This window comes from Saccostrea cucullata, unplaced genomic scaffold (assembly GCF_032062105.1).
Source record: "Saccostrea cucullata isolate Sc308-1 unplaced genomic scaffold, CSIRO_AGI_Scuc_v1 ctg160, whole genome shotgun sequence".
Classification (NCBI taxonomy): domain Eukaryota; kingdom Metazoa; phylum Mollusca; class Bivalvia; order Ostreida; family Ostreidae; genus Saccostrea; species Saccostrea cuccullata.
The window spans coordinates 334,915-349,573 of NW_026938254.1; the positions used below are offsets into that span (position 1 = coordinate 334,915).

Here is a 14,659-nt window from a genome sequence, read left to right on the forward strand (position 1 = left end):
CCTAAAGTTTTTATATAGTTTTTTGGGGAAAATCGGAAATTTCATGATCCAAAAGTGAAAAAAAATATATTCAAGTAGTATTTCACGAAATATAAGTTTTAAATATGGGCTTTCATAAAACACTTCTTATTTTAAACAATAATATTGACCTATGACATGTTTAATTTGGTTTTGTAATAGTTCATATCCAACAACATGAACAAATACCATTGGAATGAAATAAAATAATATTCCTACCTACCTACCCTATTTTTTGGAGGCTGGCAGCAGGAAACTAGACTATTATTTTTGTTGGCCTTACATAAAATGTTGCTATCTTTGAAACCATTGTGTAAATTGTCCTTTCAAAATATTGATAAATTGTTCACTGTATAGCATGTATTTACTTTTCTACAAATGAAATATTTAAGCAGTTTGTAGTCTTCTGCCCTTTGTCTTGGGCAAAAAATAATCCAATATTCAATTATTAAAAAAAAAAAATCTGTATCTACCACTGAAACCCTGTTACAATCCGAAGAAATAATAAACAAATAAATATCACTTCCATAAGTGCAGAGGAAAGCTGCTATTGCTGGATCCCATTGACTTACAACAGTTTATATCTGGAGGAATTCCCCCAGTTTGAGGACCAGTTCCTGTAGTTGCTGGTTCTCGGCCCAGTGAACCCCACTTCCTACAATCAGGCCCTGTAGTATACATCTAGTGATGGAGATCATTTGTAGCTGCTGGTCCAACTCCTCACACAAACTACAAGTCATCATCAAATATCTCATATATCCATTGTTCATATTGAAGAAAATTATACCAGAAAAACTTTTATTTTAAAATAAAAGTAAGATTGTTGTTACAAGATTCCTTGAACACTTTCTATAGTGCTTTCTTATATTATCCTAGGTATGCCTACCTAGTACATGTAATGGACATATGTGTAACTTACCATGGATCTACAATGAATCTACAAATAGCCTAGCCTAGCACGATAGGTACTGCCACCGTACAAAGAATGACTTGGAGTGAAATTCATATCTCTTGCACCTACAACTTTCAGTAAAAATTTCATTTATACTAAAGCTCCAGCAATTTATCACATATTGTTCTCAATATCCTTGTTCTCAAACTGAAAGATTTTTTTTTAACCCTTGGGTTAACTAGAGACAGTATTGATTTTACCCCTGGGTAAGCCAGACACTGTATTCATTTTACCCCTGGGTTAGCTAGAGACTGTATTGATTTTACCCCTGGGTTAGCTAGAGACTTTATTAATTTTACCTCTGGGTTAGCTAGAGACTATATTTATTTTACCCCTGGGTTAGCTAGAGACTATATTAATTTTACCTCTGGGTTAGCTGGAGACTATATTAATTTTACCCCTGGGTTAGCTAGAGACTGTATTGATTTTACCCCTGGGTTAGCTAGACACTGTATTGATTTTACCCCTGGATTAGCTAGAGACTATATTAATTTTACCCCTTGGTTAGCTAGAGAATGTATTGATTTTACCCCTGGGTTTCCTGGTCTTGTGTCTTTCTCCTTCTCTCCTGTTTCTCTTTCAGTTCTTTTAGTTGTTGTCTGTTTTCTACCTGTATGTCTAAATAAAATAAATAAGATTAGTCATCTTTTAAGGGACTCTGATCCTCAGCTAGGAAGGACAACTCTTTAATTTATAATTTAATTCAAAAAGTTTCAAAACAAAGCTTGAAAATTAAATCTTTTCATGCAACAATTTTCATTATATACCTCTCAATGTGCTTCAAGGTTCTTTGAATTCTCAGAAAGGTCTAATTAAAAGTCGGAGTTTTTACCCCGTAAAAGCATTTTAAAATTACATATATCAAGAAATTGATGTTCATTTTAATCTAACATATATACCAGTGTTTATTTACATGATATGAAATTAGAAGTGTTTTATATGTAAATAAAAGAAATTAAAGTACATTATATGTATAAACATAGGTAATCAGAGATTACAGAGCTCACCTCAACGAATGTTGTCTTTAAGTAAGGCAAAGTCACACAATTAACCAAAAAGAAGTGAACATCCCAAAATGAAAATATTTATGCAATTTTGATCTGATACTTTGGAATAGAGCTATATCAAAACTTCAAACTAGTTCTTTTTCATGAAAATGTAATTAAATCCAGCATCTGAAGCAAATTTGAGAGTTTTCATCCCTTGATGCATCATTTGTGCAAGTTTGGTTTATACAATGTTATATAAGCCTTATAGTTTTTTGGTAATAGACCTGTAACCATAACTTTTACCTGGTCCATTATCTGAAAAATGTATGTCTAATTCAGCATCCGAAGCAAGTCCATTAGTGTGCATCCTAAGATGAATCGTCCATGAAAGTTTGCTCATTATAGGGCGCATAGTTACTTGGAAATGAAATCTGCACCAAAAACCTAAACCTGTTCACTCAACCGTAAAATGTAGGTCAGATTCAGCATCCGAAGTAAGTCTGGTAGTATGCATCCTTAGATGTACCATCCATGCAAGTTTGGTCATAATAGGGCTCAAAGTATCTTGGAAATGAAAACTGCACCTAAAACTTTAACCTGTTCACTCAACCGGAAAATGTAGGCCAGATTCAGCATTCGAAGCAAGCCTGGAAGTATGCATCCTAAGATGTATCAAACCTGCAACTTTGATCATAATAGGGCTCAAAGTATCTTGGAAATGAAAACTGCACCTAAAACTTTCTGTTCACTCAACTGGAAAATGTAGGTCAGATTCAGCATCCAAAGCAAGCCTGGTAGTATGCGTCCTTAGATGTATTATCCATTTAAGTTTGGTCATTATAGTGCTCATAGTTACTTGGAAATGAGACCTGCACCAAAAACATTCACCTGTTCACTCAACCAGAAAATGTAGGTCAGATTCAGCATCCGAATCAAACCCAGTAGTGTACATCCTTAGATGTATCATCCATGCAAGTTTGGTCAACATAGGGCTTTTAGTTACTTGGAAATGAAACCTGCACCAAAAACATTCACCTGTTCACTCAACTAGAAAATGTAGGTCAGATTCAGCATCCAAAGCAAGCCTAATAGTATGCATCCTTAGATGTATCATCCATGCAAGTTTGGTCAACATAGGACTTATAGTTACTTAAAAATGAGACCTGCACCAAAAACATTCACCTGTTCACTCAACCGGAAAATGTAGGTCAGATTCAGCATCCGAATCAAACCTGGTAGTGTACATCCTTAGATGTATCATCCATGCAAGTTTGGTCAACATAGGGCTTATAGTTCCTTGGAAATGACACCAACACCAAAAACTGCACCAAAAATGTTAACCTGCTCCAAAAACCTTAACCTGGTCATTCCTTTGCTGAAATTGCAGCATCTGAAACTTTGACTGGTACAATGGAACACACTAGAAGCATCTTCCATGCATGTCTAATCAATATAGGACACAGAAGTACTTTAAAAGAAAACTGCTCCAAAAAACTTAACCTGGGACGCCGACACCGACGCCGACGCCGACGGGGACGCCGAGGGTATTACATAAGCTCCCCCAACTTCGTTGAGGTGAGCTAAAAATTGTGGAATTTCTTCAAAAGCCTAGATACCTATGATTTTTATTTTTAAAATTTGTCATTTAATCAAATTTGAATTTGAAAAGGCATAGCAGGTGTTTTTATATCTGAAAATATATTTGAGATTTACTTATTTTCTCTATATAATATGATTAACTTGAAAGATGAAGTTAGAAGAATTATTATGGGTAAACACTGAAAATTCAGAGACATTTTTTTGAGCATTTTCAATTAGTCAATGCTTGATTTTCAGAACATGAGGATCGGAGTACCTTAATCAAAAACAAAAGTTGAAAAAGTTTGCAGCAGTTTGATAAAATATACCAATACATAGAAAGTGTACCTCTGTTTTCTTTTTTCACCGCATCTAATTCTTCCTGGTATTTTCTACATTCCTGTACAGATATAAGAAATAATATAGCAGAAGGATTGTGGACATATTCTAAATGCTATCAATTAAGTTTTGTTTTAAGATCACTGAAAAGCTAAAGTTTGTGCAATATTCATCAAACTGTTTGTCTGCAAAAAAATTAACCTTGTCCATAATGGTGGGTGAGGCTATGGCTTTCATATTTATCAGGTACATTTATTGTGACAAGACCTTTTTTGAGGGGTACCAACAAATTTGACCTCTTGACATAAGATTTTGACCCAAAAGGTCAAAATTTTCATTTTAATTCTGTTCTTTTTTCTATTTTGCTAAAATTTTCACTTATACAGACCTGTTTACCCATATCGTTGCCTCTCAGTATTCTTGATTACATTTGTCTGTGAGATTTGGCATTTGCCAGTAATATTTCACTTTCCATCGATATTACAAATATTAATAGAGAACAACTGCTTTTCCGATTACAAAAACAAGGTTTAACAACATATTATGTGTCATTTTATAATACCACATTGCTTTGGCAACCTGAGATCACTTATGTGTTTGAAATATTTCTCTTTTTAGCCATTAAAAAGCGTGAAACCAAAACAGATCATAAAGAAAGCTAACTGTTTAATTCCAAAGGAACGAATTTCCAATTTCCGTATTTTCGTAATAACAAAATGTAAGACATATTTTAGACCAAAAATCCGTACAAAATACGACGAAATCGTAAGAGTAAACAGGTCTTGATGACTTTTAAACATGGCCTAAGCTTTTTTCTTAAATATTTTTTATATATATTCCTTGTAAAACTTTGATCCCGTAGTAAGGCCCCAACCCACTCCCTGGTTGTACTAGACTGAAATTTGTCAGAAAGCTTTCATTTAATTTCTTGAGAGGAAGATTTTTAAGAAACCGGTCCTATCTTTGTCTTTTCTTGATACCTCTCCATTCAAGATGGGATGACAAACTTGAATCACCTTTCCACAAGTATGGGTTGTGTTAAGTTAGAGGTAACAGTCACCAGGTGATCAGAAAAGCTTACTACCCTTAAGTTCAGGTAACAAACCTTGAGTGTTCTCATGATATCTGACACCAGACAGGGGAGATAACAAACCTTGAGTGTTCTCATATCTGACACCAGACAGGTGAGATAACAAACCTTGAGTGTTCCCATGATATCTGACACCAGACAGGTGAGATAACAAACCTTGACTGTTCCCATGATATCTGACACCAGACAGGTGAGGTAACAAACCTTGAGTGTTCTCATGATATCTGACATCAGACAGGTGAGATAACAAACCTTGAGTGTTCTCATATTAGGGCTGAAACGATTCACCGAAATATCGATATTGTTCGATATAAGTGCTCGGTTCAATTTTCGATTCACCATCTCGATTTTCGGTTCGATGTTTTTTTATAATCGGGTTTGGTTAACTCTTTGAAATAGATCGGGTTCGACCTTCTTTTAACAGTTTGACACACACGAGGGAGAAAATTGGGACGGTAAAGTTGCAGAGTAGGCTGCCTCTGCTATTATTTATACGAATAAAGTGTTCTTAATCAACAGAACCACAAGTATCAGAGATGTGCAATTAACAAAAATTAAAATTATAACTACGCATGTAATACATAAAGTACAACCGGTATTTTACTCATTTCTTGCTATCAAATTCCCAACCAGTGGCAGTGAATATTTTCCAGGCAGCATGCTCCTACAGTCAATAAATCTCCATAATTTTCTCCATCTTGCAGTACTTCCTGACTTATTTACTTCCAAAAACGATCGTTTTTTTCCTAATCCGAATTTCCTCCGTTTATTGTAAATACAAGCAGATATCTCATTAAACACGCATTCTCAATTTATAGTCTCAATTCGCTTTAAATAATGTACCGCGTTTTAAGTAATATAATATTTCAAATAAATTTTATTTTCTACCACTCATATGAACCATTGTTGGTTGTTGATTAAAATGCAACAATTGTTTGTTGTAGTTTGAATGATTGTCTTAGGAGAAAATCACATTTTATAGCAGAAATCGATATTTACGTTACTGTCGCCGATCATCGTGTAGTTTTTATTTTAAACCAAAAAGAAGTTTTAAATCATTATCATATCTTTCCTTAGTAAGATTGTCCTACATTTGAGTTATATTTTCTGAATATCACACCCTTCACACATATGCGTGTCACAAATTTTAAAAAATTGTAATATATTATAAAATTTTGATGTCGCCGCAAAATTATTCCTTTTCTATTTCGAAATTCAAAAGGACTTGAAGGATTGCTGAACTGACCCAATAGGATTAAGTTGTAACTTTTTAACATCATGAACACCTCTTCAATTGCATGGAATGGTAAAAAGGACACTCTTTATCTGTATTTATGAACAATAGCCCCCCTTTTCTTATAAGTCCAATGGTTAAAAAATTCAACGATATTTACGTGTTAGTATTTATTCACAAATTAAGTAAGAGAACTACACTGTTCCCTATGGGTCAAATTCCCTTACACTCAAGCACTAGAATATGCCTTTAATTAACAGTGGAATAATTGAACAATGGCATTAAAAGTTACGATAAATCTCAGAAAGATATTTACGTTACCGATATTTACGTTACCCATATTTACGTTACCATGTTTTAAAGTAAATAAGTATTAATTTCCAAAGCTGTTTGAACAGATTTGCGAGTGAATCTTTAAGATGTAAATACTAAGAACATGAAGAAATATACACTCTTTCTTAAAATGTCATTTTTTTCTGTAACAAGAGTGTAGAAATGCAAATTGAAGTGCACATGGAAAGGAGAACATTTTTCACTCAATATCTTGTGCATCCGTGTGATTTGAAAATTGAAGTGACATAATATTATTCACAAGTAGAATTGTGGTTTAATGATTGAATCTTTCCATTTTGAGCAATTGGTTAATATTGCATATATATAGTTTCAAGTGTAATGCACGTTATCATTCGGAACGTAAATCTGAAACAAAACTTTCTTCAAGTCTGTTTTTTGCTGTTTATTTGAAATGATAGTGTATCGTCAACTTAAAAAATGGTTATATACACCTGAATTGTATACCAAGCTTAACATTTTGAAGGGAAAAAAAAATCATTTTTGTAGGAAATATAATTCCAGAAAATAGACGCTGCGTTGCATGCAGTGGGGGTGGGGGGGGTGTTCTACATCGGGTTAAAAAAGAGGGTGTTGGGTGTCAAGAAACTGGTTCAAATTGAATCCATTTCCATTTTTGTTGCTTTGCAAGAAATAAAAATATTAACATGTATAAAATTGTGCACCTAATATTCCAATGGAATTGCTTAGACATATAACGTATGCATCTATGCTTTAATGGTACTGAAAATTCAATTTACGTTATATGAACATAGAATGTATATTGCTCTATAGAGCACATGTGATATGCAACTTAATTATTGACAAACCTTTTAAGGGTGGTGGGCGATCTTTGTTTAATTTGTGAGATTTGACGATAAAGTTTTCACAAACAATTAAACATTTCAGACATGTAGCAACAGTGGGTGGGGGGGAGAGCAGCCCCCCCCCCCCACTTTTTTCTCCAACCTTACTTCAACTATAGTAAATGTTCAGTGAAAGGCTTATTACCCCCCACCCCTACTAATAGTGATGTACGGAAAATGTAGTGTAATAATTGGTACTGAAAGTAGTTGGCATTGAAAAAAGTTCGCCTCCCATCCCCCTCTAGGATTTTCGACTTTGTGCAAGTTTTCTCACCCCCCTTTTTTTGCCTTGTCAACTTTTCAGGTAAGTAAAAAAATTCTCTGGCTGCCCCCCCCCCCCCCCCCCCCCCCACACACACACACTTTAAAAAACGATGCTACGTGGCTGCCTTTGAAATAATCAACAGATTAAATGGTGGAAGGGGGGGTATGAATTACATGAGTCCTCTATAGATAAATCATGACTTGAATTTTCAATTCAACCCTTTGTAAAGAGCGTATAAATAGATAAGAAAATTCATAAAATTCAATAATTTGAAATTATATAATCATTTTTTCCCCGAATATACTTTTATTTTTGTATGATATCTATGTGCGATATTTACGTGATATTTAACAAACACTTCGTAATCAGGTAATGGCGAAATATTTAAGCTTTTTATATTCTAAATAATGTGCGTTTCTCTGAGCAGATTAATAAAGAATCAATTAATGTAGCATTTTAGGGAATATTGTCATTATTAAGCTTATCATCGGATGTGATAAAACTTGTTAAAATAAAAAGAAAACAATTTCTTTTAATTGAAAATTATGTCCGTTTGATTTTTACTAATAACTGAATCAAAGATTCTACACCACTTTTACAAATGTGCTTAAACGGTTTCATAAATGTTTATAGTTAACAAAATTTGATGTGTATTATATCAATTTTGTATTTTAAAAAAATTCATTCGTTTCCAAATATGGCTATTCAACATCACGTAAATATCTTGCTTAAAAAGTTGCCCTCCAACCGCTTTTATTTCGAAGGAGGCCAACAAAACAAAGCATGAAGTATGTAAATCAAATTGCGATTTTTAATAACTATACACTTTCATGTTTCAAATGACGTATAAAAGTGTTAATTTCAGTTCACTAAATTTTTTGACTTTTCCCAAGATCGAATTGGTACTATAAATTGAGAATGCGTGTAAATTATTTACGATCACTCAATCAACTGAAAGATCAGTGTGATTCACGTGAAATATATTTCTAGTGTATTTAAGGATTTAATATGAAAACAAAATGAATTTATTTTCATTCTAAATGAGCTAGTGCAAAATAATCAGAAAAGGAAAGATCTTCAGATATTTTTTTTAAATTCATTTTTATTTTCTGTCATAATCATTAATTTTATATGATTTAATTTTTTAGTGAGAATAAAATTTTAATTTTCAAAAGATTGACCTAGTACCCTGACTTTTTCAATGATAATTTTTTTTTCAACATTTGTTTTATTTTAATTTTTGTCCCTATATTTGGGCTAATAACTTTTTACTTGGGGCTAGTAACTTTATTGCTGCCACTAGCCCATGGGCTAGTACTTGAATTTTTAGATTGCATACCCCTGGTAGTATATTTCTATTGTATCACCACTTTTTACTCTTGTTTTTTTTAAATCTGAATACGTTTTCTTTAACCTTATGAATAGTTTCGTTCTTAAATTGTATCGTATTGAAAAAATTGAATTGTGACACAAGAATTGCAATACGTATCGTATCGTGGAGGGCGCATATCGTTTCAGCCCTATCTCATATCTGACACCAGACAGGTGAGATAACAAACCTTGAGTGTTCCCATGATATCTGACACCAGACAGGTGAGATAACAAACCTTGACTGTTCCCATGATATCTGACACCAGACAGGTGAGGTAACAAACCTTGAGTGTTCTCATGATATCTGACATCAGACAGGTGAGGTAACAAACCTTGAGTGTTCTCATGATATCTGACACCAGACAGGTGAGGTAACAAACCTTGAGTGTTCTCATATCTGACATCAGATAGGTGAGATAACAAACCTTGAGTGTTCTCATGATATCTGACACCAGACAGGTGAGGTAACAAACCTTGAGTGTTCCCATGATATCTGACATCAGACAGGTGAGGTAACAAACCTTGAGTGTTCTCATGATATCTGACATCAGACAGGTGAGATAACAAACCTTGAGTGTTCCCATGATATCTGACACCAGACAGGTGAGATAACAAACCTTGACTGTTCCCATGATATCTGACACCAGACAGGTGAGGTAACAAACCTTGAGTGTTCTCATATCTGACACCAGACAGGTGAGGTAACAAACCTTGAGTGTTCTCATGATATCTGACATCAGACAGGTGAGATAACAAACCTTGAGTGTTCTCATGATATCTGACACCAGACAGGTGAGATAACAAACCTTGACTGTTCTCATGATATCTGACACCAGACAGGTGAGGTAACAAACCTTGAGTGTTCCCATGATATCTGACACCAGACAGGTGAGGTAACAAACCTTGAGTGTTCTCATGATATCTGACACCAGACAGGTGAGGTAACAAACCTTGAGTGTTCTCATGATATCTGACACCAGACAGGTGAGGTAACAAACCTTGAGTGTTCTCATGATATCTGACACCAGACAGGTGAGGTAACAAACCTTGAGTGTTCTCATGATATCTGACACCAGACAGGTGAGGTAACAAACCTTGAGTGTTCCCATGATATCTGACACCAGACAGGTGAGGTAACAAACCTTGAGTGTTCTCATGATATCTGACACCAAACAGCACTGGCGCTCCATAAGGTTCTCCAAATACCTATTGTACAAAGAAAAGGAACAACTAAATATAAAAGGTGCAACTCTAGAGAAAAGATGCATTTATCAATACAAAAATAATAAACATGTGTGACAAAAACATCCATAGTTTACAATCATTTTTCTTATATAAAAAAAAAAACTTAACAAATTTACAAGCCACCCCCTTTTTGGTGTAATTCTTGTCCTCAGGGTGAGGGGTCAAATGCAGTTGAGTTTTTTGAAACTTTGCTATTCTTGTAATTCTTATCAATCTTTTGATATATGATATAAATATCATTCAAGAATGGATAAGACTCTTCAATGTAATATCTTTGAAACCCCCCCCCCCCCCCTCCTCCAGCTTTTTGCTTTTTTCATCAGTCCAGTGCACTACATGTACGCTTTGGTTCAAGTTTGTATTAAATTGACTCAGTAATTAAGGAAAAATTGAAAATGGAAAAAAAAATCACAACATATGGACAAAATATGAGTATGATTGCAATAGAATACCTAACTGAAATAGGTGACCTAGGAATCAATCAATTTTGAATTTTTTTTTTTAAACCTGTATTCAGCATGTAAGTAAACGTGTGCTATCACTTAGCAGTACATGAACATTAATTCTTAAATTTTTTTTAAAGAGCAAGAACGTGCAATACATACTCATGCTCAGGTGTTTTGTGAGGGGCGTCTCCCTCTCCAATCTCTGGGTGCTGGAACAACTCAGCAACCATCACCTCACTCCTCTCTAACCTTCAAATCACATTACGTGGATATATTAAGCTTAAGGAAGGTGTACTAAATTATAATCTACTTCATCTTTTATGATTGTCTCATTCAAAACGAAATGCTTTATATCAGAATGCTCCTGAATTCAAGACTGAAGAATTTGTGGAATGAAATTGGTAAAAGAATTGAACAGTTACTGCAAAGTTGTACACTTTCTTTAGTTTCAGGGATGCTAAAACACCTTTAATATGATAGTTTTGAGTGAGGAAGACACTGTCTATATGCCAGTTTGATTAAAATTAATTTATCAGTAAATACCTCTTATTGAATAGATTTATCCTTTCCCTGAACATGGTCTGTTCAAACAAATCATCAAGTTTCTCAGACACCCTAATAGAAGTTAAAATGATATAACATAATAAAAGGAAATCAACTCACAAAAGTATATGTAAATGATGGGGAATCTTCAGATTTCAATTAAAAAAAAAATCTTCACTGAGTGTTAATCATTAATGTAGCATCATGTTAAATTTTCTGTGGTAAACTTATTGATAAGGCTATCTTTAGTAAAATAATGTTTGGTTTTCCTCTCCCGAATAAGGGTAAAATTATTGGGTTGGTAGGTAGTGGGAAAATCTTTTTTCCAGAAAACTTTAAATAATTGTTGACCGGACAAGAGGAATATTGTGTCCTGAAATGTAAAAATAAGTTCTGATCTGGGAAAATTTTAGTAAGTCAGCACTGGCGGATTTAGAGAAGGGGGGAGGGGCCCTTTTTGTGTCCAAAACACACAAGATTTAATAAATCATTTTTTTTGAGACTGTGGGTCCCTACCCATACTTCTATCAAGATTCCTGGATCCATCACTGGTCGGTTGGGAGAGGGCAACCAAATAATTCTCTAAAGATAGCCTAAACAATTAAAATATATGTAATTAATTATTTGTATTCATATAGGCTTCATTGATGTGAGAACAATCCAACATCAAAAGATAATTTCATTTATTTCAATAAGTACTGTATAAAAGTAAAATTTAGTTCAGTTGTAACTTTAAAATGATAGAATAGAGAAAAATCAATTAGAATATAAATATATATATACATACTTGTCATTCAGATTTTTCTCTGATAAATCACCAACCTCCACAGATGCTATAACAAGTGAATTTACATATTCATGAACAAATGCTTGTGGCTTTTTATTTCTTAGAAAAAACATTCTTGTGGAAAACTGCATATAAATAACTTTATAAAGTTATTTTTAATAGCTTAATAAAGCTATACATAACTAAAGCAAGTTTAACTATAAATAGGTCCTAGCTTAATCAAGAGATTTTGCTTGACCTGTATTTTTACAGGTCCAGGAAAATCACTATATTTAGGTATATAGCTTAATTTACCTATATAGCTTTATTTACCTATATAATATAGCTTTATTTAGCTATTTTAGAATAAGTTTCTGTTTTATAAAAGCAGACACAAAGTCGCATGAAAATTATGGCTGATATTTTTTCAAAAAAGGTTTGATAAAAACAACCTTATTATTTTACCTAGGGCATAGACAGTAAAAACATTGCCTCTTTTAAACACTTTTTTCCAAAAAAAATGCATCTCTATTGTTTGGATAGCTGTCCCTCACTGGAAGTGCGATGAGGCATTACTAAGTGTGATTGCCTTGCATTTTGTTGAATTATTACCAATCAGTTATCTTGTTGACCAAAACTGCTTTTCTTTGTTAAAGTAGCTGCTTAATCACAGCCTAACTGTTATACATAGCCCCAAAACTTTTAGATCTTTGATTGCAGTTGCACAAAAGGAGAGAGACATTTTTAGAAGTGGGTTTTTGGTGAATTGTTTTCAGTCCATTTTAAAGTTGAAAACTAATACTGCCTCATTATGCGACTTTTTGTCTGCTTTTCATAAAACAGAAATTTACTCTGAAATAGCTAAATAATTTAAAGCTATATTATATAGGTAAATAAAGCTATATAGGTAAATTAAACTATGTAGGCTAATATATATGGCATGCCAAATTCACAAAAATGAGATAATCATAGTTTCACAATCGATAAACTAGGTTTATCGGTTGTAAACTATAGTTTACAAACCGTAAACTATAGTTAACAACCTTAATCTATATTTCACATCTGTAAACCATAATTAACGCGATAATCTATGTTTCACAATCGTAAACTATACTTGACACCGAAAACTATCATTTGCGACTGCAAAACATAGATTATCTGCTAAATACAGTTTCACGATTTGTAAACTATAGTTTACAAACCGTTAACTATAGTTAACGATCTGATAAATATAGTTTCACGATTTGTGAAACTATGATTAACAACTCTTAACTATAGTTTACGATTGTAAACTATAGTTTACAAACGTGAATATATGTTTATCAACAAAATCTATTGTTAACGCTTATTACACGACAGATAAACTTAGATTATCATTCGTAAACTATAGTTAACACCGTTAAATATAGATTTAAAGATAAAACTATACTTAACGAATCGTTAACTATAGTTTACGGTTTGTAAACTATAGTTTACAGTCGATTAACCTAGTTTATCAATTGTGAAACTAGGTTTATCTCATTTTTGTGAATTTGGCGTGCCATAAATATAGCTAAATATAGTTATTTTCCTGGACCTGTTTTACTTGTTAAAGAAATAATTGTAAGATGGGGGCATGATCAAATCCGGGAAATATGTATATCTAAATAGTGTGACTATACCTGCTTTTATCTGAATTTTATGCTTTTCAATTTCTTCTTGTATCCACTTTTCCTCATCAAGTGACACAGCCATGACTGGAATTTTTAATTGTTGCCAGAACAAATTCGATAAGTAATAATCATCAGTAGCTTATTCATAGACACTTTTCCATAAAAAAATAAATCTGTGTCAATTCTTTAAGACACAAAAATCGAATAAAGTATTTGTCAAGCTTACGAGTACATTTTTCTAAAATAAATTTGTTTATGTTTTCATAACGATAATATCTTCCCGCAATTTATCCACTTCCGGGAAGGAAAGAGAAAAAACCTATATCACTTGACTTAAAAACTTCCGGATTTTTTTTTATTACAGTGATTGGTGAGAAATACAGTATAACACATTGCAGACTTTTCCCCAGTGACTGTGTTCATTTGTAACAAGAAACACATGTTACAGAAGACTTCAACTGACCAACATTAATTCATTTTTTGACTACTTAAAGTGGCCTTAATGTTTACATTGACCAGTGAGTATTCTCTTTAGAGATGTGGACAGGCTTTCGTATGAGGCGCCGTTTTAATATTTTTAAGGGATTTTCTGATATCAAAAAAGAAATTATTGATATCAACAATTCGAATTCTTGGTATCAAAAAATATTTTTTGATATCAAAAAATAGATTTTTTTGATATCAGAAAATGATTTTCTGATACCAAAAATTCGAATTTCTGATATAAAAAATTATTTTCTGATATCAGAAATTCGAATTTTTGATAATCACAAAATCATTTTTTGATATCAAAAATTCGAATTTTTGATATCAGAAAATTATTTTGTGATATCAAAAAAAAAAAAAAACCACACACACACAAGAATTCTTGATATCAAGAATTTAATTTTTTGTTATCAAGAATTCAAATTCTCGATATCGTATAATAATTTGTATTTTCTGACATCAAGAAATCGATTTCTTGGTATCAAAAAA

General features: G+C 33.0%; 1 protein-coding gene across 1 annotated transcript; it reads right to left on the reverse strand.

Moving 5' to 3' along the window:
* LOC134249785 (uncharacterized) lies at positions 1-13,977 on the reverse strand. The gene is made up of 8 exons (XM_062732141.1): positions 13,694-13,977; positions 12,054-12,099; positions 11,267-11,338; positions 10,883-10,972; positions 10,175-10,238; positions 3,886-3,937; positions 1,501-1,588; positions 1-747 (listed from the first exon to the last, which is right to left on the reverse strand). Exons 1-8 carry the CDS (start codon positions 13,764-13,766, stop codon positions 597-599), a joined length of 636 nt encoding a protein of 211 aa, XP_062588125.1. The 5' UTR covers positions 13,767-13,977; the 3' UTR covers positions 1-596.
* Between the last annotated feature and the right edge of the window lie 682 nt (positions 13,978-14,659).